Source organism: Gossypium hirsutum, chromosome A11, assembly GCF_007990345.1.
Source record: "Gossypium hirsutum isolate 1008001.06 chromosome A11, Gossypium_hirsutum_v2.1, whole genome shotgun sequence".
Classification (NCBI taxonomy): Eukaryota; Viridiplantae; Streptophyta; class Magnoliopsida; order Malvales; family Malvaceae; genus Gossypium; species Gossypium hirsutum.
The window spans coordinates 5,839,822-5,865,967 of record NC_053434.1 but is presented as its reverse complement, the minus strand read 5'-3'; the positions used below and the strand labels follow the sequence as shown (position 1 = coordinate 5,865,967).

The 26,146-nt window shown below is 30.7% G+C and overlaps 6 protein-coding genes across 7 annotated transcripts; 1 reads left to right on the top strand and 5 right to left on the bottom strand.

Moving 5' to 3' along the window:
• Positions 1-1,380: 1,380 nt before the first annotated feature.
• On the bottom strand, positions 1,381-3,530 carry LOC107924655 (acyl-coenzyme A thioesterase 13). Its single transcript, XM_016855195.2, has 3 exons — positions 3,110-3,530; positions 2,837-2,980; positions 1,381-1,734 (listed from the first exon to the last, which is right to left on the bottom strand). The coding sequence occupies exons 1-3, from the start codon at positions 3,296-3,298 to the stop codon at positions 1,591-1,593; spliced, it is 477 nt and encodes a 158-aa protein (XP_016710684.1). The 5' UTR covers positions 3,299-3,530; the 3' UTR covers positions 1,381-1,590.
• A 2,674-nt stretch (positions 3,531-6,204) lies between these two features.
• LOC107923185 (serpin-ZX) lies at positions 6,205-7,558 on the bottom strand. The gene is made up of 2 exons (XM_016853404.2): positions 7,142-7,558; positions 6,205-7,058 (listed from the first exon to the last, which is right to left on the bottom strand). The coding sequence occupies exons 1-2, from the start codon at positions 7,556-7,558 to the stop codon at positions 6,957-6,959; spliced, it is 519 nt and encodes a 172-aa protein (XP_016708893.2). The 3' UTR covers positions 6,205-6,956.
• Positions 6,258-6,728, bottom strand: LOC121209854 (serpin-ZXA). The gene has a single exon (XM_041081612.1). It carries the CDS (start codon positions 6,726-6,728, stop codon positions 6,258-6,260), a length of 471 nt encoding a protein of 156 aa, XP_040937546.1.
• Positions 7,559-15,051: 7,493 nt separating the features above from the next.
• Positions 15,052-16,063, top strand: LOC107923082 (uncharacterized). Its single transcript, XM_016853295.2, has one exon. It carries the CDS (start codon positions 15,326-15,328, stop codon positions 15,746-15,748), a length of 423 nt encoding a protein of 140 aa, XP_016708784.1. The 5' UTR covers positions 15,052-15,325; the 3' UTR covers positions 15,749-16,063.
• A 406-nt stretch (positions 16,064-16,469) lies between these two features.
• Positions 16,470-18,733, bottom strand: LOC107923215 (GDSL esterase/lipase At5g08460). The gene is given in 5 exon segments (XM_016853432.2): positions 16,470-16,865; positions 16,963-17,190; positions 17,193-17,463; positions 17,541-17,668; positions 18,209-18,733. Coding segments are annotated over 5 exon segments (1,089 nt in total). The 5' UTR covers positions 18,450-18,733; the 3' UTR covers positions 16,470-16,644.
• Positions 18,734-20,100: 1,367 nt separating this feature from the next.
• Positions 20,101-26,146, bottom strand: LOC107924021 (chloride channel protein CLC-c). 2 transcript variants are annotated; one of them, XM_016854273.2, is made up of 8 exons: positions 25,863-26,146; positions 25,467-25,678; positions 24,860-25,060; positions 23,390-23,567; positions 22,865-23,127; positions 22,143-22,412; positions 20,700-21,828; positions 20,101-20,494 (listed from the first exon to the last, which is right to left on the bottom strand). In XM_016854273.2, the coding sequence occupies exons 2-8, from the start codon at positions 25,637-25,639 to the stop codon at positions 20,405-20,407; spliced, it is 2,304 nt and encodes a 767-aa protein (XP_016709762.1). In that variant the 5' UTR covers positions 25,640-25,678; positions 25,863-26,146; the 3' UTR covers positions 20,101-20,404. The 2 variants fall into 2 exon arrangements, with proteins under 2 accessions (XP_016709762.1, XP_040936703.1); XM_041080769.1 differs by lacking the exon at positions 25,863-26,146 and having other exon boundaries at positions 24,860-25,032; positions 25,467-25,600.

The window sequence follows — 26,146 nt, the reverse complement described above, 5'->3', positions numbered from 1 at the left end:
AATAGAATGGACTAATTTACTTTTTGATTTAAGTACCTGCTTATGGGTTGGGCCACTCGAAATGTGAAAGAGTTTGAGCAAAAATATAAACCTAAATAATGGGCTTGGACAAAAAAATAAGGCCTGTTTAAAAAAGTCTGGCCTAAATTCACTAAAGGACAAAAAAATATTATTTTCTTGTTACTTTCTTCTTATTTTGCTACCATTTTATTATTATATTGCTACTATTTTGTTGTTATTGTTTAGATATTGTATAAAACTTATTTTATTGTTAATTTTATTATTATTTTAAAGACATTTGTTAATTTTGTTATTATTTTAGAGACATTTGCTTGTTAAGTTACATCTATCTTAGTGTTATTTAAGTATACATGTTTTTTAAAATTTATTTTCAATTTATTGAGAAATATTTATTTTGATGTTTTTAGTATTTTTGATGTATTATGTATTTTTTAAAATTATATAAAAATTAACATGGGCAGGCCAAGTCGGGCCCGAATTTTAACATTTTTATCTAGGTTGGGCTTGGGTAAAACTTTAAGCCCATTTTTTGACCCAAACCTGGCCCATGCACACCTCTAGATCTAACTTACAAGGACTAGATTGCTCATTTTTTAAGTAAATAGGACAAAATACAATCTGACTTTTAATAAAAAGGCTTTTATGATACTTTTACCATTTTTAGATGCTAAATAAATTTTAAGTGAACGTTTTCAATGTTACACAGTACTTTGGTGACCCAATTTTTACGTTTTGGAAAACAGTGGGAAAGAATTTCAAATTTGAGAAAATACACGATTTTAAAAATTAGGTTATAGGGTCTCAAAGTCAAAACTGAAATATAAATAAATAGAGTGAGATATAATTTAGACAAAAAAATAGTATAGATACCAAATTAGAAAAAGAGATATAATTTAGGGTGCAATTGGTGAATTAAGCCTTTTTTAAAATTAAATATGTTAGAACTGCAATTTAAGGAAAATCTCAATTATGACTATTTGGGTCTGATGCCACAAAATCTTTATTGACATTATGTTGCATGTGAACAATATTTAATAAGAAATGACAGCAAATTGAATACCTGTAATATTTATAAAATTAAAATTTAAGTCTGCATAATTGTTTTAAAATTCAAATCCACATTAAGTTAATTGAATATGAACTGAATAGCATTATCCACCGGTTATTCCTATCTGCTAAATACCCGAAGTTAGACTATAAAGAGAAATTAAAAAGTAAAGCGGATAATACATTCGTATATCCAAATCTATCTGAAGTTAAACATTCATTGTTGACTCTCAACAGTGTAGATGAAAGGTAAACGACCATGAGTGCACAACAGCAGACTGAAACTATAAATATACTATCAACCAGGGAAGATGTCAAAGTCCTTTGGAGCTGGATCAAGTTCTAGATATAATGCTAACACACAGTTTTACACAACCAAATACTTATACAAGTCACTGGAGATGAAGAGCAGGCAAGAAATTTCAAATGAAATTCACTTATTAAAAAGAACGTGGTGAGTGTGTAAATATTTATGCTAACATAAGGAATTGCGTATGAAGACAGCTCAGATAGAAATATCATTTACATTTTACTCTGGGCGGTGAGGTACTTGGTATGACGCCCTTGCGCAATGATTTTCCCAGTTTTTTTCTTCCGAAACTCAACCGTGACAACGGCAACAGTCTTCCCAACACGCAATGCCTTAGCCTCTATCTCGATTTCCTCCTGCAGGAACAACAATATGTACATTAAGAACATCACAAGAGCCTCATTTCTTTCTATAGCTGGAGAGTTCTATTTTCCTAAAGTAAAAGATATCAAAAAAATACTTTACATAACTTTCTACATAATTCCGGCATAGAATCATAAATAGAAGCAATACTTCTATTTGACCTAAAACCCTTTGTTCCATCCAACAAATTGGGACCACATCCCTTCAAAAAAAAGGTTTTGGCCTATGGATCCAAATTTGGCTTTGCGATCACCAGCGCTTGTGTGCATAAGGTAGCTCCTCAAAATTGCTTTATAAGAGCCTAAGTGCACTATCCTAAACCTCTTCAAACATCTTGAACAAAGCAATGTTGGATTGACTATTTAGATCATTCAAAGACCAAGGTCTTCGGACTATAGAATTTATTGTATTTCCAACATAATGTATCTCATACAATTGAAAAGAAATATTGTGTTGAAATGTTGGCAAATAAATCAAGCAATCTAATTAATTAATGCGAAATTCCAAATCAAAGGATTTCTTATTCAAATGAACTTTGAAATAAAGTTCAGATCATGTTTCATTTGAGTTAACCACTTTCAATTAAAATTCAGAGCATATTTACCACTATCAGAGCCTCTGATTCTTGACATTTTTCAGCATTCCAAATCAGGCATTGAAGGTAAGACCCAGGAATCCGGAAGCAACAGGTTGAACCCAAAGAGGTACTTTCTATGTTCAAAAGACTCAAAACTGAGACTTTAAGGATGCCGAAATCCTTACCACTTGACAACAGGCGTTGATCTGAGAGGAAGATTGTAGTTAACTAAACATCCTCCCGTGAACTACAAAGGTTTTCAGGTATTAACAAGCTCTACGATCTCCAAACTAATATCCGCCCAATTGATTTATTCTAAGATTCCTACCATGAAAACCCAGAGACGGGTTGAAGAGATCCCAAAAAATGATTGATGAATCAGTTTCCTCTTTTTCTTCAAAGTAAAAGAAAAATGAACAGAAAATAAACAGAAAATTCATTCGGATTATAAGATCAAGTCAAGCAAACCTGGAAAGGAATTGGATAAATAGGATAAAAAGTAGGAGAAAATCACTCACGCCAACATAAGCAGCATCCAAGTAAGTGATACTGATTTCGACAGAAACTCCACTGGTGCTAACTCCGTAGGTGTAAATAACCGCTGATCCAACCAAATCCACCAGTGATGCAGTAGCTCCACCGTGCAAGAAATTACCAGCGTTCTTTTTTTTTTTGCACAATTCAAGCATCAAACAATAAAAAAAAAGGCACCAATAATCAATTAAAGTACCGAATTAGAATTAACCAAAATCAAAATTTGTGATGAATTGTGAAATTGAGAGAAGATATACCAGCAAACGAGGAGGGACTTTCATGGAGCAAAGGACTCGACCCTTTTCGATTTGGTCAACATGGAGACCTTGCATGATGAAGTTTTCGAAGAATCTAGAAGGCATGCCATTGATGGTTGAGGCGTTCTTGTCATCGCCGTCAGCCCCAACTCCTTTCTCCAAGTATTTCTTCACCGTTTCCAAATCCATTGGATTTTGACCGTCTCGTTTCTTCTCGCAATTGCAGAAGTAAAAAACTGTAGGCACACCACTATTCTATGTGGGAATTGGGAAATGAAAAAATAAATTTATATATTTATATTAGCTTTACCAAAACCCAAAGCCATGGCAAACTTCTTCCATACGGTCAAAGTAGTCGGCCAACCTGTCTTCAACAAGTTAGGTTGAGGGTGGGATGGAATCCAATCAAAACATCCTAAGTTAATTGAGAGTTTTATTTTATAATTTTAATTTAATTTGAAATTTTCTTGAATTGAATTTGAGATGAAATATATTTAATTAAATTAAATTTAAAAATAATTTTGGTGTTTTTTTTTGTTTTATGTAATTTATTTTAAGTTTTTAAAAATGATTAAATAAAAAAATTCAAGCAAATAAATAAAAGTAACTTATTAAAAAAAATAAGATTTTAATTTTTGAGAGTAAGAGGGGAGGAAAAGTAAAAAATTTTTGGAGGTACTCGTAAAAATTTTGAAGGGAAGAGTTGAGACTTGGGGGGATAGTTTAATATTCGATTTATTGAATTTTTTAAGTTATTTATAATTAAAAATTTAATTCGATTTAAACTTGAAATTACTTCGATTATCACGATTTAAATAATTTGAAATTTAATTTTTTTAATTTTTTCGAGTTAAATCGAATTTTATTCACTTTTACTAAATTAATCATCGATAATTAATTTATTCGAAATTATTTGTCAAGTATTTTAAGGTAGAGATGTTGAAACGGTGGTAATCTAACCAAATTATTATTAATTGAAATATTCAAAATATAAAATTTTTAGTCGTTGATTGAATCAACAAATTTTTAAATACATTAACTGAATCGAAATATTTTAAATGGGGTTGAAAACAATAAATAAATTATTTCGATTAATTGTTTAATTTGATTAATTATCTGATTTCGAACTGAACTAACCAATAACTAGAATTTCAAAAAATCATTAATCAACCTTTGATCGAACTAAATTCGACTACCGATCGATTAACCGAATTAGAACGGTTTGAAGATTAATTCAATTTTAACCAAATTGTGAACACCCTATTAAGGGTGTTTGTATAATATATACCAAATATTTACTTTAAATTAATGCTTATCTTTTTATGTATTTTTTTTAAATTGAAGTAAATTAAATTAGATTTTGAGGTGAAACCTTGATTAATATTAAAGTTGTCCGTGAATGAATCAGGTAAAATTGAAGTTTGATTTAAAAAAAAAATTTTAATCTAGACTCGTTTTTTACCTAACCTACTTAAAAAAACTATTTAACTATTTAATTTTTTATAAAATATTAAGAATATATTTTTAATTGAATTTTTTATAATTAAATTTAAAAATATTTTTTATTATTTAAATTGAATTCGAGCTAAAACTAGCTTGAAGTGTAAAAATATTTGTCTAAGCTCGATCCTAATAAGTTCGAATCTATTGGGCTAGGCGGGTTATCCAATTCATGAACATATCTAATTAACATTAAAACATTTTTAGGACAATATGTAGTTTTTTAAAAGACAAATCGTTTTTGAAAAAAGGTGATCAATTTTTTTTAGAGTAGATAATTATTTTATAAATATATAATATAAAAAACATAAATAATATGAGTTTACTATTATTTATTTTATGAAATACTAAATTTATAGCATTAAAATTTATAAAATTGCTTAAAAACCTAATATAAAATTTATAGTACTATGTGTATTTTGTTTTGTTTTGTTTTTAATAGGTTGGAAATAAAGTTTTAATTTTAAATTACATCATCCAATAAGAATTCGACAAAAGGAAATAAGGGTTTTTTCTTCTTGTCACGAGGGATTTTTGGATAGAAAACCTTATTGCTGTTATGTATTGTCTTTACTTGCTCGAAATTAATAGGAATTATGTGTTTTAATTTTTGTGGGGAGATTAATTTTCTCAAATTTAAAATTGAGAAGAACTGAAAAAGGTATTTTTATCAAATATTAAACACCTTTTTCTATAAATACGCTTAATTCAATTTTTTAAAAGGTATAGTTATTAAGTATCAATAAAATAGTGTCATTAAATTTTAAAAATAACAAAATATTATTATACATTTATTTATATTTAATATTTTCTCTAATTTAATTTAACTTTAATTAAATTATTTAAAATAATTATTTTTTAAATTATAAATCACCATCTTTTATTCTTTTACAAATTTTAATCATTTTTTTCCATAAGTTAATTTTTTTATTTTTGTGCAATTAATTTCTTTTAAAAAAAATTAGTAATTTTTATGTAATTTTTTTCCATGTCATCGACACATGATTCTGATAATTATTTTACTCCGAACCTTGAACTTAAACCCTAAATCTTAAATCTTTAACCCTGAACTCTAAATCTTAAAATTTAGGATTTGGGGTTTATGTTCAAAGATTCGAGATTACATGTTATGAGTTCGAGGTTAGGGTTTAAGGGTTTGGGATTACGTTCTTGAGTTTAAGGGTTGGGATTCTAAGTCTTAGATTCAAGGTTCAAGATTCTAGATTTAGGTTTTATGGTAAAAAGATTATCAAATTATATGTAAGGACATGAGAAAAAATTATTGAAATGTTATTAAATAATTAGAAATAGACCATAAATAATACGATGGGAATGGTGCATAAAATAATTTCTCTATCCATGGCCTTTAAAATTTAATGATGTCATAAAATTTGATTGGTGACTAAAACTTTAATTTTTAACATCATTAAAAAGTTAACTAATATCATACCATTTTTGGGCAAGAACTGAACTAGAAAGCTTTTGCGACATCCTAAAAGTGAACCTTTTAATCCCTCTCAACAAACGAGATGCTTTTGCGACATGTAATTAATGAAAATTGGAATATAAGCAGTAGTTGATGAATAGAAATCACCTGCCCCCAAATTGTTTCTTAATTTTATTACATTCTTAACCCATTTGTTTGATATTAGGAGTCCAACGAGGGATTGAGCACTGCTCCAACAAAGATCACAACTCCAGATGTCTCTTCCTTGATCATGAACATGAAAGGATGATCCGCTACAAAGCTTGGATTTGGATAAACCGACTGCTGCTGCTGTTCGATTATAACTGCAGTGCTAGCAGCAGCTTCGGTTCCTTCCTCGTTCACTTCAATCAAACATTTGTGAAACATCTTCCTCACAAATAGAGGTTCAGTAACCGAGTCTACCATTTCAGTAATCTCTGCTTTACTTCTATTAAAAGGTAGATCTAGTCCCATTTTGATCATCGCCTCCGATGCTTCAAACTCGAACTCGAACTTGAATCTCGGAACCCAGAAGTCGAAAATTTTCTCGTTGACGAGATCGAATCGCTTGTTGAAATATTCAGGGTTGGACTTGAACATTTGTAGCAAGTTCTTCAAGCCATCTTTTGCATCTGGTAGAAAGAAATGCATGGCGAATTTTCTAGTGGGTTGACTAGTTTTGTAAGGGAGTTTGAGGATTTTGTACCTATTAAATGATCTGTAAAGATAACGCTCAAATCTATTGCTAGTCATGAAAGGAACATGAACTTTTTCACCATTTAAGAGGTGAAAGACCCTTTGTTTAGATTTTGATGTATCAAATAGTTGAGCCCATGTTCCATTGAAGTAAAGTGCATTTGCAAGTATCAAAGCTGTATGTTAATTTATAACCTTCAAGGCCTCAGCTGTGAGAAGGTTCCTGATGAGCCCTCTTGTTGCAGTCTCAGCCCACGCATTTACTTCAGCTACAACCTGTTCAGCCTTCATTGTCAAAGTATCAAATTAATAAACGATAATTAATGTGAATATACATAAAATATAAGAAAAACTAAAGGAAATTTTACTTTATTGGCAAAGTCAGCTTCTTTGGCAATGGCATGGTAGACACCTTCTACAATCTCTTGGAAAGAAGGTTTCAGCTTTAAGCTTTGAGCGACCCAAGCCGCATTAACAAAGGACAAGTCTGGTTCACCAATGGAAACCCCATTGCTTTTATTGAATGGTGATGCCAGATCAACCATTTGGGAAGCTAGTGAATTGATATCTTCGAGGCTTTTGGATCCTAAACAGTGGAATAGCTGCTCTAAAGTACGTCCCTTCGATCCAACTGCAATCAAGCTCAACAAAAGATGGAATGAAAATGGTGAGATCACTGTGTTTGATCCATTTTCAACACCTTTTGCTTGAAGAATGTTATTAGCCAACAGCAGACAGAAATAGGTGTTGAAACTACTGGTTTCTGCCTGTATTGGAAACTCCATTGCAGTCTGCTTAAGCTCATGAAATTTGTCTTGTTTATATAGAAAGAATTGAAGGGTGGTTGCTTAGTTTGCAAGCAATATTTTGGGTTAGCTGGCTGTTGACTTGTTCATAATGTTTATGCATAGTTAAATACCAGAGGTTTTACTTGGAACTTTACGGGGAAATTATTAATTTTTGTGAGATAGCTAGTTGGAAGTTATACGAACCTGAAAACTAAGAATAATTACAATCGTATATAGTTTTACTTCCACTTATTGAGAGAAGCGCTTTTAGTAACAAATGATAATTTTAATTCTTTATTAATATTTATATTGAGTAATACTTTCTTATTTAAATTTATTTTAAATATATAATATTATATATTCGATTTAAATTTTATATTTCATATATTAAAAATATTAACAAAAAATTATAATAAATTATTTTTTATATTCTTACTAAAATATCATAATATTAACTAATTTGAACATTATTTAAATGCATATTTATTATTTTATAACACCATGTCTAAAATACATATTTTATTTCTCAAAATTACTTTTTGACCGCAACACTAAACACTTAAATTTTAAACAAAACTTTTCAAAAGTTATTCTTAAAATCACTTTTCCACGACACTTTTTAAAAACGCTCCTCAAAAGCAATACTAAACTAGCCCTAAGAAAGATCGGAATATTCTGCACAATATTGTCAATATTCTAATGAATCCCACTAGGCGGGTGAGTTTGTATCAAATTATTTTTTAATTTGGATTACATCGATTTAGATTTTTTTAAATTCAATTTGGACTTGAATTTTTCGAGCTTTCATCTTATAAAATTTAGATATATATATGTATATATATATTGAGTTTGGATTGATTTGAGTTGAGTAAGCTCAGACGAAATTAAATGTTTAGGGGATTATAAGTTATAAATATATTATTTTAAATATTGGAGTAGGTGATGGGGTCCAACGGTTTAAACTCATGTTAAACGAGTGTTTGACAAAAAAATTAATTATCACTCTATATAAGTCAAGACAAATTATAAATATTTTTATTTTGAATGTAATAATTAATTTTACTTTTAAATTTACGATAACACAACTCATGAGTAAATATAGATATTTTATTATAATAAAAATATCTTATATAACACAACCAAAAATGGCATATCTAATGTTTATGATAATATAATATGTATAAGAATTTTATAAATATAATTCAAATCATTATACCATACATATATCAATTTTATATATTTGAATTATTATCTATAATTTATATAGAAAATAATAAATTTTGAAAAAAATTAAACCGCCAAAAGTACCGTTTATTGTTTATTATATTACTACCTTAAAATCATAATAATTCTTATTTTATTCCTAAATTTAAAATATTGAAAAAACATTATTTAAATTTATAGACAAAATATCCACATTGTATACTCAAACCTAAATTCATTATTCAATTATATTATCACAAACCTAAATTTAAATATTATACTCATCTTTGTCTAAATCCAAAATAAATTTATTATACTTAAAATCTCAAACCCCAATAAAAATTTTAAACCTAACTCTCATAATTGTTTTTTAATAATATTTTATGTATTATTAATTATATATAAAATAATAAATGATAGAATTTAGGGTTAAATATAAAATTAATTTTTCTATTTTTCTTAAATTAGTATTTATGATTTTTTTTTGTTTTAGATTAGTACCTAAATTTTTCCCAGTCCATTATATTGGTACTTGAGTCTAACAACATTAAATTTTTGTTGACGTGATAGTGCTGACCACTCACGTGCTACCACGTATCACTCTTTGACTTAAAAAGTTGTTTCTCTTTAATTATTTTTCATTTAATTTTATATTTTTAAATACCCTTTCATTTATTTTTTGCTTTATTTTTTTCCTTTAAAATTTTCTTTTTCCTATCGTCTTTTTCTACCTCTTTAGCTGTTACAAATTTTTAAACTAAAGAGAGTGACATCTGGTAGTGCGCAAGTGGCCAATACTACCACGTCAATAAAAATTTAATGACACTAGACTCATATACCAATATAATAGACGGAAAAAAAATTTGGGTACCAATCTAAGGCAAAAAAAACTATAAATACCAATCTGAGAAAAATAGACAAATTCGACTATTAATTTTATATTTAACCCTAGAATTTATTTTTTAATTTTCAAATTTCAAATCTAGAAGCTTATCCATAGAGTTAGGGGTAGGAAGCATAAAACTGGGTAAGTGGTTTTGGATTGGGCTTGCATGCGAGACTAAAGGTAGATCACTAAGTTTTGTGGTTTTTCGACTTGCCTGGAACACTTACATCTACATAAATTAACGCCCATTCGCTGATGGAGTTTCTTTAGATTGATTTTTCATCTATACTATAATTTTTGAAACTTCGTATATTGACTTTTTGTAATGACTCAATTAGAAAATAATTAAAAATTTATTCTGTAAAAAAAATTTAATTGCATTCAACATCTTTTAAACTTTTATTTTTAATTGATACTCAAATTTTAACATATTCTAATTACATCCTTAAACTATTGATACTATATTAATAGTGTCATTGCATTACTAAAATTGTTAATTTAACTATTAAATGAGACGTTAGATCTTGTGACATAATTTCAAAACGAATTTAAAAAAAATGAATATTGTAAAAAACTGGATGTTGTAAATATATGGATTTTGAAGTTTTCAAAGCTTTTACAAAAATTATTGTTCACACTTTTTCTTTTTTGGTTTTACTTTATATTTAGTTTTTAATTTTAAAAATTATGTGACAACATTTTACTTTTCCTTAAATTTTTCATTTAAAATTATGTCACATGAAATTTTATTTGTCGTTTGCTTGTTAAATTAATGGTTTCAATAATGAAAAGATCCGACCGATATAATATCGACAAGTTGGAGTAATTAAAATTTTACAAAAGTTTGAAATCAATTTTGAATGAAAGTTATAATTTGAGGATGTCAAATGTAATTAACTCAAATAATAAACATCACACATAGTGATATTTGAACTTAACACGCTCAGGTCTCTAAAACCTCAACTTTATCATTTACGAAATAAACTTTATGTTTATTTATTTTGAATTTATTTAATGATAGATTGTATTTATGAAACTTAACATATAATAAATTTGAAACGATATACTGAAATAAACTGATATCTATACGTACCAGCGTCAATTAAAAATTAAACTACCTTTATTACAATAACAACTAGATGAATTAAGCTAAGACTATATTAGTATTTTTAATTATATGTTTAGAGGAAAAAAGTAAAATCATTACAAAAATCTAATACAAAATTTATACTAACAAAACTTTATTTCATATAAACGCTTTACAAATGCAAATCTATGATATTTAAAAATTAAATTTTATTAAGAGAAATATATATTATTTGCAATATCAATAACAATTATAATATTTTTAATATTGTCAGTAAGGCCTTTGATTTTTTTTAATATTAATACTTTTCTATTATTTTAAATACATTGTATAATTAAAATTAAATAAATACATCTTACATGTATTTTTTAATATTTTTATACATATTATCTGAGTTCCTTTATGAGAAATAAAATTTTTTATTTTTTACTAACAAGTGGTTAGGTGTAGTAATAACACATATTATACTCTTAAGGGGAAAACTTAAGTTTAAACCTCGAAGATGTCGTCCATTTTTCTACTACTCCACCAAATATATATATATAAATTTTTTTTCTTATCATCTCAAACAAAGTTACACAAGTAAAATCATCAAAGGTGAAAGTATTTGTATTAGATACCTATTTAAATCAATATTTTTACTATTAAATAGATTAATTTAATTTTTATATTAATTAAAAATAAATTTAATTTAAAATCAATTAAGATTAGTATTTTAAAAAGTACATAAAAATATTATTTTTTAGTTATAGTTTAATTCCAATAAAAAAATTTATTTACTATATTATTAAAATTAATTAATTTAATCTCTTTTTTAAAATTTAAAATTTTATTTTATGTTTTCAGATTATCTTTAAACGAAATCAACTGAAATAATTCATATTTAATAATTGTTTACAAAACTTAAAACTGTTTTGATTACATAACCTCGAATTTTCCATGCTAAGCTAAAAGTAAAATAAAAGTTACTTGCAATTAATTAAACTAATTGTTTGTTCTTCATTTTGGTAAAGAAGTTATGAGAAAAATATGAGTTTTGTTTGAAATGGAAGATAAAATTAATTGATAGGATTTTTCCTTTTTTTCAGCTTAGTATGGAAGATTCAATATCATATTTTCATTGATAGTGTTTGAAAATAATTTCAAAACATCAAAATAAATTAAATAAATTGTTGACATTTTATTATCTATTGATAATATCGACCAATTTGTTACTATAATTTTGAATCCTAATATTTAAAAATTTATATTTCAAAACCCAAACTTAGAATTTTCGGCAACGAGATAAACAAGTACAGTTTGATAATTTTTGTGTATCGTTTAGTTTTTACCCTTTTTTCACTTTAACCTTTTTTTTTACTCCAATCAAGACTTAAAAAAGATATTTTTTTGAGTGATCAGAATGAAAATGATCTAAAAGTTGAGTGACTGAAATGAAAGTTCAACAACATAATGTGACGTATACAGTTAACACTTGAGTAACTAAAATAAAATCATATTAAAAATTAGGTGACAAAATTATAAAAAATTAATTTTGGGATACCTAAATGAAAGCACTCTAAATTAACTAAATAGTCTATCAAATAATAAATGATATTTTTAAAATAATAAAAAATAACTTTCATTAAAATTTAACATTATTTAATTTCTCTAATAATAGTAAAAACTAAATTAATTGAAAAAAAATCTCTAACAAAATAAAAGCAACAGCTAAATACAAAATATAACATCAATCATTTCTATTAAAATGGTTTAAATATATTAAAATATATTATTCTTTTATTTATGAATTGAAAAGAAAAATTATGAAACAAAATCATGTGTTGTCGCATACCAATTATCATTACTCATTTTTGGTGTTTTTCGCTGGACCCAAAGTGGCAAAAGGCTACGACAATACAGTCAAACACAGCTCCAAAGTCCAAAGCATCTAGGCGTGGACCCTCTAATTCACATCAACTTAAATACGATACATGCATAATTGAACAGATGTGCAAATGCTAAGCTACGAGCCATCAACTTGTCAAAAATCATGGTCCCCGCTCCCCATCCAAAACAAACAAAATGGGTAATTGGATCCAATCATATATGAACTTTCCTGAATTGATTCTGTATTCTACTTATAATTATGCTGAAGTTATATTTGCAAACTCTCAAAAATCACTTGACTCAGAGCTTACCAAAGCCATTGCTTATTATGTCCAAATTTCTTTCATTTCAAGCTAAATTGAAAATTTTCAACTGGACAACACATTATGGCAAAAAAAACGTTTCTCAAATGGCGATGATAGGTAGGTCTACCTGTTGGAGAAAATGTTGAACTAGTAACAAGAAGAAGATCAACAATGGGATAGAAATTTGGGTTAAAAAGTATGGCCGTCTTTGAAATTATATATATATAAAAGGGGTCATTTGAAATCAGCAACGAGCAACTAGAATCCATTTTTGTTCACATCTCTAAATCATTGTGAATGTTGAAAAAAATATTACCCAACAAATTAATGAGTAGGAAATTATAACATGTCAGTTCACTTTCTTTTAGAATTTCATTTGTTGGAACTATTTTGATTCGGAAGTTATTTTCATGTTTTGCTGCGTTTTATTTTCATATCTTTGTATGCATGATAGTAAGATGTGTAATTGGTAGTTTTTTTTTAATGGAGAATCACCACTCTAAATACCATTTAGTATAATGCCTCTAAGTATAAAAAAAAATTCCATTTCAAAAAATAAAGAATTTTATATACCATCTAATGAAATTTTCGAGTGCTTAAAAAATTTTGACGGTTTTCAATTTTTAGTTCAAATAAATTTGACGTTCTCACTGGTGGTTTGCCGTGCTAAATAATGATGTTATAGTATTGGGATTTTGACATTTAGTTCAAGCAATGAGTGTAAATATTTATATTCGATATTTTTCGTTGCTTTATATTGTAAACCGTTATTTATTAAAAAAAGTTAAAAAATTATGTAGTATATTCGATTGGAAGTTGTCCAGTTAATTATTTAAAAAAATGAAAGAAAATAATTTAATTTTAAACTATTAAAAAATTTATTCTGATAAAAATTAAATTATTAAAAAATAAATAAAAATATGCATTTGAGAAAATGAATATAAGATTAGCGTGGAGTGGGGTAAAAGTTAGGGGTAAGAAAGATGGGGCATTTAAGAGAGGCATGTGGGAATGGAATTAGATTATTAGAGAGAGTAGTCGGGGATGGTTCTCTAATTAGTCCACCATTAGCGATGGATGATGACCCCCAACCCAGGGTGGACGGCGTCGCCAACAAGTAACCAACTAGTCAACACTAAGTCACCCACGTTTTTCCTGCTTATATCATCTATCTTCCATGTTTTGGCCCACACCCCAAGGCTTGGTTGGTTTGTAATTTATAATAACATAAAACCATATACATATTTTTCTAAATATAAACGCCTAATTTCAATTTTTATTTGTTGGCTTGGCAGTATCTTCTTTAATGTAAACGTCCAAGGGTTGGTAGGTTCACGTCATTTTAATTTAAAATGAGATAACATAAATACTTGCTTTTTTTAAAGAAATTGTGATCATCAATAGAATAATAAATAATAAGAGTATAAAATTACAATAAAAAATTTACTATAAATTAATACATAATGTCATGTCTTTAGAATAATTTCAAAAAAGTTAAAAAGGCAAACGGGCACTAATTGTAACATTGGAAGAATCCAGAGGCGAATCTAGAAGAATTGGCAGAGGCCCTAGCCCTTCTCTAAAATGAAAAATTGCTATTTAAGTTCTTTAAAATTTTTTAAAATTTTAAATTAGTAAAGGTAAAATTATACTTTGCCCCCTAAAATTATAAAAAATTAATTTAATCCTTTAAAAATTATAAAGATATAGACTATTAAAAATTAAAATTTCATTTCGGCCCCCTTAAAAAAAATTTTGGCTTCGTTCTTGGAAGAATCTAGAGAAAAAAAATGTGTCAACTTAATCAAACCACTTATATTTATATTATAGCCTCTTCATCACCAAATCAATCATGATAAAACCCTTTGAGAATAATTCTGCATAAATCCCATATTATCCTTACATTAATAAATCTCATATGAAAACATAAGTAAAAATGAAAACACACTTACTTTTGAACAAAACATTATAAAAAATGATAATATAAATTTAAATTTAAAACAAAATAAAAATGATGAAAAAGTCATGAAAAATAATGAGCCGAAGGTCCACGGCCCGGCTGCCGAAACAAAATTTAATCTAAAAAAAGTTGACGGCTAGGGTTTTTCACCACGAATAAATATTTTTCTAAATACATACTTTGTTTATAGGCCTAGTTGGCAATATATTTGTATCGTCGCTCACATCAATTTCAGTGACGGGTGTGTTTCCATGAAATTGATCTCATCCGAACAATCCGGCGCTAGCCGGGAATGAAGGAGCCATCTTCACTTTGACTTTGTTTTATGGTTTCCCCTTCCACACGTATACCTATATATTTTTCTTACTAACGCTTGAGTCTTTTTGATCTTCTATCTCCTCCCTCCTCCCCACCCATAATTTCTTAATTTGTTTTTACTGGGGATCGGATCGTAATGGTCTCCGAAGATTTTAGCTTCCCGAAAATCACCAATCCTTTGCCTCAATTCACCTCTTTACCATCGTTATGGCGTGTAACTTCCTTGGTATATCCCGAATATGGAGATAATAATGAAGAAGAAGAAGAAGAACCGATGAGAAGCAAGAACTTCTCCGTCTCCTGCTTATCATCGGAAAGTGAAGCGAACAAGAGAGACGGTGAGGACAGGGAGAAAATGGACATGCTGTGGGAGGAATTCAACGAAGAACTCAAACGTGCCTCTTCTTTGCGCAGCCGGAAAGAGGTGAAGGCGGCCATGAACAGTGGGGCGGGGATGATGATTTACCCCAAGAAACAGAGTAAGATCAGCTTGTTGGCGGTGATGAAGACCTTGAAGATCAAGATCTTTTACCTTGGCAACTTGGTTTTAAAGAACTAATTAAACCCCTCATCATTATAAACAGGGTTTTAGTTAATGTTTCGCTTGTCGAGTAAAGGGAGGAGAGGACTTGCTCTATCTTCAAAAACTTAACTTGGGCTGGGTTTCATTCGTATCAGGTGATTCTTCTTTGGTGATTAAGCTCCTCATCATTATGCTTGTAATTCGCCTCGAAAGCGAGCTCTATATGTATATTAGAAATTTTACATATATATGCATGTATAATTATACTAAGTGTTGGTTTGGATATAGAACTAACCTCTTCATTATTATTGTTCCCGATTTACAGAATAGTTGTTTTGATCAATTGAGTTTCATGCTCCGGGCTTAAGACTGTTGGTGTATGCATGCTAATTAAGATTTAATCAGATTAATTAGAATATACATGTTATATTAAATAGTGTTATTATGAACCAACTTAATTTTTCTCTATCAACATATTTGATTCTACTTATGTTTTTCTTCTAACCACTCATATTTAGGCCAAATATTTTGGAGTCCAAATAGGAGAAAATTTACATATGATTTATTTATTTTTATTCACATTCTCAAAATCGAGACTTGTTTAATAGATATTAAAGTTCTTATTGTTTAATTTGATAAATATCGATATATGTAAAAGTATTGAATGAACAAGTTAAACCTTGTAAGAGCCAACATTATAAAATATATATGTAAGGTATTTGTATATATATAATTTTTTAGTATATGTATTAATTAATATCAAAAAATATAAAATTGATATTATATAATATTACAAGGAGTGCTATAATTATTTTTAAAATTGTGCAGCAAGCATTTACCAAAATTTCCATATTCCACACTATCCTTATTCACCCAAAAAAAGAAAAAAAAAAAGAAACTCTTGGTTTGAAGCAGCTGGGATATTACAATCCCTAGAGTTGAGCCATTTGCTTAACATTGATGGGATAGCATGCAGATTGAGGGCCTGAATATGCCTTTTGAGCTATAATCTTATTGAAAGCTTGGGTTGGATGGTAAGCATCCCAAAACACGTATTCATCCCTATTCGTGCATGGGATTGAAAATGGAAGACACGTTATTTGCCCTTTGTTTCTTCCAACCCCACAACACCCTTTATCCACCACTTTAAATCCTGCAATAATTAAAATAATATCTGATTTAATTAAACTAAATTTTTTATATAAGATTAAACAAATTTGTGTAAGAAGAAAGAAACAGTTAATGTTTACCGTAAGTAGCCGGGTTACCCAATATGTCATTGAAGGCTCCATATGTATTGCCATAAACAAAAATAGCCTCGGTGTAGTTACCATGATTCAACTGATCAACAAGATTCTTAAGCCGCCGGTTGAAAATTTCCACCATATCGTTCACAGCCGACACACACTTCCCCGGCGGCGCAAAGCCTTTGGCCAGCTGGTTTGGAATGCAACCGAGTGGTCCAATGGCCGCCAACAAAATTTTCTGAGCCCCAAGTTGTATAGTGCCATTATTTGAGCATCATAGTCATTTATTAGATGTTCAGCGAAAGCTTCGGGAGTGTAAGTGGAGCTTGAGGAATAAATAGAGGGCATGAGATAATTATTGATGTAGTCATTGCTGCCGATGTTGATGGCAACTAAAGACTTGGCCAAATATTGGTTCAGTGTGTCCTGCTCCATTTGGTTTCTAAGCTGGTTCAATGTGGTTTTGAAATTCTCTACCTGTTGCCTTAAGCTGAACCTGTCCCCCTGCATGGTCATTATTTCCTTTCGTTTAAAGGGGAGAAAAGAGAATCAACCTTTGAACTTATTGGATTAGAAATTACTAGATTTAGGCCACTTTCATCAAGGATCCCAGCTGCTGCTGAAGCATAGTTTACTCCGACCCTAATATCTTGTTGGCCGGTGAAAGTTACGGTGAAGGCTGGAAGAAGCGGAAGGCCTAGCAAATCCCCTGCAAAATGGTTTTAGTAGATATATGGATGACAATGGGACAGCTATTTGAATGCATACATCTTAATTAAGAGCATTTGGATTGGTTAATTACATCGAAATAAATATAAGGTTTTCGTGATCAAACTCGCAAATTAGATCATTTCTTTTACTATAATTATCAAATTACATTTAAAATTTATGAATTGTGTAAGATTTACCACCCATAAACGCGAGTAAAACATAATATATTCTCCATTTACGCATAAGTGTCTATAAATTACTTTTTGGAAGTACCAAAATAGTAAATACCCCAAAGTTGAGAAACATTAGAGGTCTCATTTTTATGCACAAATTTGTAATTTTTTTAAAAATTTAAGATACCAAATAAATTAACTCTTAACAGGAGATAAACCACTTCTTATATTTCATATTATTTTATGTAGTCTTTTATTAACAAAGGGAAGAGACACTGAAATTATCATGATAGCGCAACAATAATGAGTTTGAATATCACTAAAAAACCATACAAAGGAGAGATTATGTAGAGAAGAATGAGTACCAAGGAGATCAATGATGCTTTTACCGTTGGTGAACCTCCCCGTTGGACCCCCTTGAAAATCAATACCATAGGGAGGATAATTGGATTTTGCCAATGAACTTAAGCCGTTATTGTTCCCATTATCCACCAAGGAATCCCCCATCACAAACATCGCCGGAAACTGGCCATCACACACTGAGATTGCCACCACCAACTTGAAGGCCAAGCTCAGCCACACCAAGGCCCAGCTCATCCTTTCCATCTCTGGGTTTTATATATTTCTCCAGTGCAGCAATTGTGTGAATATAAAGATAATTCAGCGGTGAATGAGATGGAGACGATGATGCTGATTGTGTTTTAAAAGTTAAAACGGCTTTTGAATCAGCAATGATCAATTGAAAAAGAAAAAAGAGAGAGATGATGATGATGCTCATTTATCGACTCCTTTGCAGTTTTCCAGCAGTTTCTTGTCCTTTTGTCGAATCCTTTATGGCTTGCTCAGTCGGTTAGTTGAGGCTGTTTTCGGAGAGCGTTTCTTTTCATCTTTTCCAGCTTCTCCATTTTTTATATCCAACTTTATTATCATCAAATCATATTTTATATCTATATCTATATCTATATATATATGCTTACATAATAAGTATACTAAGTTTTAGGAACCTAAGTATACTAAAAATTGTATAAAAAAGATTTGCTTATTAGGAACCCGAATCAAATTGGATTGGTTGAATAACCAACTGGTACAGATCGAATAAATCGATTAAAAAATTTATTGAACCTATAATTGAATTGAGTTTTTTTAAAATGATTTTTAATTGGAAAAGTCGGACTGACAAATTGGTCACTTGATCGGTTCAGCCATTGGTCTGACTCAAAAAACAATTGTATGAGATCGAATTGCAAATATATTGTATGTTGTAATGTGCGTCCACAATAATTTGCGGAGTGATATGTGAGTTGTGAAAAATAAAACAAAGAAACAAATTTGCTTGCGTTAAAATTGATGAGAATATTTTGTTTTGACCAATAAATAAGGAGTTTTTATATAATATTAGGAATACGGGATAGGAGTAACACAGTTCGAACCCATATCAAACGAGTGTTTAATAAGAATTTTAATCACCACTCTATTCAAGACAAAACACAAATAAATAAAGAGTTAATCCTTCTTTTTTAAAATTCTAAATATAACTATTATACAATTACAAATATCAATAATACACATTTAAATACCTATATCAATAAAATTTGGAATGAAAATTCACATAATCAAACTGGAACTTGGGATTTCAAAGTTCTCACAAGCTAAATAAAACTACTTTAAAAAATTAAATCAAATAAAGATACTTGTAATTAAAAAAAAAGAAATTATAGGTTTTCAAAACCTCACTAACATTACTAAATTATGGTACATTCTAAATAAAGTTTTAGTTGAAATCTTATTGTGAGATTTTATTAATTTATGTAAAAATAATTTTAAAAGATAATATCTTTTTAATCTTTTCCCAACTATGTTTGCGTTAAGTATATTCATAAAACTTTTAAAAACTTGATTCAATATATTTTATATATTTTTGGTACATAGCATATTTTATATTAAGTCATTAATACCTCTTTAGAATTTAATACTAATAATGATCCAATGCATTTTCTTGAAAGAAAAAAAAAAGAACTAAGAAAAGCACAACAAATACACCTAACAGATCAATTCTGAAGCCCAACTCCAATGTTGCATAAAGTTCGTTTGTTTGAAATTTCTAAAAGTTTAGATTAATATAACACCGATTATGCATTAAAAATTATCCTCTTCACTGATACTAAAACTTGTTAAACTCCATGGATAAATGTTTGTAGAACGATGGATATAACTCTTTCGAACATATTCCAAAATAAATAAATCTTATCAAAAGAGATTAAAAAAAATAGCCTATTTATTCCAACCCCTTCGTTTTGTACATTCTGAATCAACAAACTTCAAGGCAATTTAGTTTAATTGCTGCCACAAAACTCTGTAGTATGTATAAACCACACATGCTCAAAAAGGGAAAAGAAATGAAGATAATATAAATAAACACTTTTAGGGGGGAAGTGTTCAGGCTTAAAGCCTGTCTCTCTGAAAAATATCCACAGAATGTCTCTTCAACAAGTTCCATAATGGCCATGGATGCCAGCTTACATAGGAACCAAACATACACCAACCATATAGCTCATTAATCCTCATTTCCGAAGCCTGATGTGAGGGTACAGTCCCAATATATGCTCCGGCAGGAAGTCGTGCCGGGTCAGAATTCCAACAATTGGAGGCCTCTGCATTTATCAGATAAATAGCGGAAAGTTAAGATGAAATTGCCTGCATGTATATATATAAGAGGTAAGATTGGCTAACTAACTAGTTCGAGTTATTGATCCTCCTAATTCCAGGAAGGAAGCTTTTAGTTCTTACCAAAATGTATTATTTGAAGCAAAAAGGCTGACATGCAGCAAAAACATATAGAGAGCAAGAGAGACTTACCCCCTGACTCTTTGGTACCACACACATGTGCCGGAGACCTAGCTGACGGAAGAGAACTGCAGCTTTGGCAAGTGACATGGTCTCAACCACTGTGTACGGTGATGTATTGGTGATTGGATGGAGATCAACATACATGTCCATTTCCTCGTCTTTGATATCAAGATCCTCTAGTTTGACTCCCTTTCCTGACCCTGCCTTGGCGAAGTCAAATTTGGAGATTCTACGTACTACCTCATCTCCTGAAAGTACCCTATCCCATGAAAATATCTTTCCTTTAAGTAAAACAAGTAAATGAGATCTTAGAACAAGCCCACACAACTCGGGAGCATCTGCGAAAGGTGGTTCATCAATAACAGGGAACCCGTTATGCCCTGTAGTTTTCAAAGCATGTAATATGTTTCCGACCTTCTCAACACCAGAAAAGGTGATTAAAGGACCAGAAACAACATCTCGAGCAACTAAATGTTTCATGTACGGTTCTGCATGAGCCTCCATGTATGGCAATCCTTTTAGTTTTACTATTTGGTCATAGACCCCATGGTTGAACATATCACCCACAGTTTTCGAGATAAGGAGAACCAGCATGACAAGTGGAAGCAGCAACAGATCATTAGTGAGCTCAAGCAGTATAACACACAAGGAAACTGTCATTCTCATAGTGCCACCAAGAAAAGAAGCTGCCCCAAGGAGGGCAAACAGACCAACATCGAGTTTAGTGATCGGATCAAATAGTCTACCAATAAGGCGGCCATAGCCAGCTCCAGCCAATATGACAGGAATGAAGAGCCCAGAGGGGATAGCTATCCCATAAGTGATAACACCAAGGCAGTAAATAGCAATGAAGAAAATGAAAAGGGAGGAGATATGAAATTCTTTCGTAGTACTGGTACTCAATAGGTTACGGATAGCATCATCATTAGTATTTAGAAAGAGGGAGGCCAGATCATTGTAATGATTTGGTGGACATTGAAAGCTTTTATAGTTTCCAGATAGATCAGTGTTGGGGCAGCTTTCAGTCGTGTCAATGGGGCAAGGGATGCATGTAGCAAACCATGGCAATCCATAGGAACAGATTGATGTTAACAGGGAGATGGTAACAACAAGTAGGATCTTAACAGCAGGTCCTTTTCTGCAGAAACAGGTGAACAACTTAGGCTATAGGATTCATCAAATGTAGCACAAAGGTAAATTTTTATTCACTAGAAACTGCTACTGTAGAACCTTTACCAGTGTGTTAATCAAATTAAATAGTATAGGGCTGTCACATGAGGGACAACAGAAATTTGCTTTTTTTTTTTTAAAAAAAAATAGAAGAGAAGCAAACTAGTTATTACTAGTAAGCATATATTATTAATGTTGTCATGTTACTGATAATAATAGTATTACCAAACTACTTATGCTTGAGTATACCAGGAAGTATGATAGATTGATTGCAGTACATACTCATTAATGATGCTGTAAGTGCGAAGGACCTTATCCACAAGATAGTTATATAAGCTTCCAAAAATGCCTCCAATAACTCCTAGAAGTATCACAGCAAGAATATCTGGCACGCTATATGCCACTTTGGCCGCACTGACATCATACATAATTAGTCCTCCTTCCCCAAACAAACCACAAGTTCCAGTAGAGCATAATTGTATGAAAGCTCTCAAAACTATAGCAACTACTGCTGTTGTGAAAAAGGTTCTCCAAAGAAGTGCACTCCTCCACCTATGGATAAGAAAAGGAAAAACACACATCATGATAGGACATGTATGTAATGTACTCAACATGAAATGCAACGTGTTCAACTAAGCATCAAGAAATAAGAATGAAATCACTAAATATTCAAGTAACATTTCAGTCAATCATTGTGATTCACACACTTCTGAGTTTCTATGTCAACATGCAATCTAATACCAGGCTTCCAAACAATTATGCAGAATGACTGCTTCATTTAGTAGAGATATCAAGTATTTCAAGTCTTGCAAGTTGAATAAATAAAACTAGAAAAAGTTACACAGCATGACTAGCATGGAAAACAATCTTCTCAGTAATGTTATGAATTATCTTTCATGCCATATGTAAAAATCTACCAGCATTATGAGAGTCTGCAAGAGAAAACAAGGGAAAAGAGAGGAGCTGTAACAAAAAAACTCATTAGTCAGAGAAATAGGGGGTACCATGATGCTGCCTCTTCAAGGGCAAAGAGTACACCGCCAACTGGAGCACGAAAGGCGGAAGCCACACCAGCAGCAGCTCCACAAGTAATCAGGTCCCGCCTATCACGATCATTTTTGAAATATTTAAGCCATCTCCAAGTCAAATGGTATTTTCGCGAACCTCCCTGTCCAATTAAAGAAGCTATGCAAGCACCTGTATGAACCATAGGCCCTTCTTTGCCGACAACAAATCCAGCAGATACACATAGGATCGAACCAAAAATCTGCCAGATATGCAATAAGAAATGAAATTATATTAAAAAAAAAAACATACAGAAAACAGGTTCAACTTCAATCAATAAACATAAATATTAAAAATGTGTGTCCCTACAATCCAAGACTATGTTCACATGAGTAGTAAACAATTCAGTAGTCATTGATATATACAAAAGTTGCAAACCAGTATCAAAAGCACAGGAGGCAATGTTAAGGATAAAAGGCAAAAGAAGCTTGCTAAATATTGTTTAAACTACCAATGCCATTCACCTTTACAAAGAGAGTACTTGGAGCCAGTATCGAATGAGCATCCACGCCATTGAGATAGGCTTTCACTTCAGGAATACCAGAACCTGCTGCTGCTGGAGCAATATAAGCACAAAGAGCTGCAGCTGCTGCTGCCAGAGCTAAATTGCAACCAGCTAAAGCTGCAAAAGCCTTGTAGTATCTGCACTGGATCATTATATGTCTTAGTTATCGTGTGGGACTGTCAAGTAAATCCCACCTAAAAGTCTAACACTAACCACATTAGACCCGTACTAAAATTGATCAAACTGTAAGTTTTCAATAAGTTGATTACACTTGAAAATATAAAAATGCAGATCAATCTGAAATAATTGCTAGAAATTAAAGACTATTATGCAATTTATGAATTTGAACTCAAGAAGAAAATTAGAAAATAGTGGACATGCGAAGCAACCGTGCTATTCTATGTTTGGCTAAATCCATTTTCAACTACTACATCCCAACTAGTTTTCCAGCATTGAAACTACTTACAGCCAGTTCTTCACGCACATGCATCAGGACTAGTGCTGTAATGGCTGCTAAACCTATTCTTACTCCAGCTGATAACCACTTTAACATGAACCATCCATGAAATTATGAAACCAATTTGTAATTACCTTTAACCACCAATCTCTGCTAATGACCAACCATTCCTGATCCCAATTATCTCAAAACCAAATAACTTTGATGGTGCCACAGTATTAGCTAGATTCTCTCGTGTCTTAAATATATCAACAAGGTACATGAAATGCCTGCCTTGAAAGAAAAAGCATTCATGAAGTCCATTAGTTCTTCTTAGTCTTGTTATATGGAGGAAACTTTTTCCCACTTTTTCCTCTTCTTTTTCAATCTTAAAGATGAAGTTCAATTATCCTCTTCCAATGATAGAGCCACAAATATTTTCAAAAATCTGACTTACATGAAAAACCGAAATATGTTGAACTTTAGAACACTGATAAATAACTAAACTAATCTGCTGGTTTAACTATAAACTGGAAAAAGTAATAACTACTAACATCTAATTAGAGGTTTCAAGACCATATGAGGATTTCATCATACATATTCAAGGCAGTTCCAGTGGTCAAATAATAACAAGTTTTCACATTAGTGTAGCATTTTCTGATATTTAAGAACATATGAGGATGTCATCATACATATGCAAGGTAGTGATGTGAAGAAAAACCAAAATATGCAAAACTAGAAGTTAAGGAGTAGTTTTGGATCACTTTGGTCATTTGCAGATCTGAATTTGCCTGACAGAAAAATGTAAATAATCTAATTGTCCAAGTAGAAAGCATTACGGGCTGTGAATGGATCAATGATCAGTATTCCCCAGAAAGCGAGAAAGCAGAACAAAATTACAAGATAGCATAAGCAATTCACAAAATGGCTAAGGAATCAAGGCTTATTACTTAGAAAAATTTAGAAGTTGCAGCAATAGTAAAGCTGGCTTACTTGTGCTCGAGCATGAGTTTTGTGGTCATTAGCAGCTTGAACCCAGAAATATTCTCAACTGCTATATTGTTAAAGATCCCAACAAGTCCAGTGCCGAGGCCTATAATAAGTGCAAATGCCCATTTAAGCAGAACATACTGAAATATTTGGATCGTCCTCCTTGATCTCCAGTCCTGCTTGAATAATTCATTTTCTATAATCCTGTTCAAACAAATATATATATATAAAACAAAGATTGGTAGCTAAGACAAATTATTCAACAACAATTTAAACATAACTAATCCATAAAAAAGTAGTAAAATTACATATTTTTTAAGAATGTTAATGTCTGGAGTAGTAGCAATCAATACCAATACATAAACACACACACACGATTGAACAAGTAGCAAAGACAACAAGATCATAGTTGATCTTTTCATCACGGTACTTGAGGCTGCTATAAATCAAAGCATGTCACTCTTTTGCAACAAATTGCATCACTATTAGCATTGCTGACCGTTGATTACCAAAAAAAAAAAAACATCAACAAAGAAACACAATCCGAGCGTGTATAGCAAGAGAGATAGGTACAGCGCTTAGATCATAAAGCTGAGGACTTAGAGCTTACTCATAATCAAGGCTCTCAACGGGACAAGCATTGGCACCCACAATAGCGATCTGGGATGTGGTGTTGTGTCTCTTAGTCAACAGGGGTTGACTGTAGATCCTATCCTCCATGTCCTTCCCGTAGTAGCATTCAATATCACCTTCCTCATTCGCTACTTTATTTTCTTGGTCCATCACTATTATTTAACAAACACTTCTCTTTCCTTATTTTACCTGCACTCCGATCATGAAAATGGTAATATATATATATATTCATTCCAGAACTCAATTTTCAAAACCAAATCCCCAAAAGAAACACCCAATTCATTTCTCATATCTGGACTTTCAAAAAAAGCTCATCATACATGAGATACTAACACAGAAAACATAAAGAAAAGAGAGGGGGCAAAAAACATACCCTTGCCTTTCCTAGTCCTTGGGGGTGGAAAAGAAACACAGATTTGTTCAGTGAATCCTGAGAGCAGAGTTTAATTGTTGTACTTTGCAGAGAAAAGGAGAGGCCAAAATCCAGAGAGAAGCAATACAACCAAAAAAAAATGAAAAAAGAGTTGAACTGACAAAATCCTATATGATTGCATTGACATTAAGATAAAAAAAAGTACTTGAAACAATATTCACATAAATAAAAATTGACGCACCCGATTCTTTACTCGTAAATCAACACCACATGTACCATCTTTC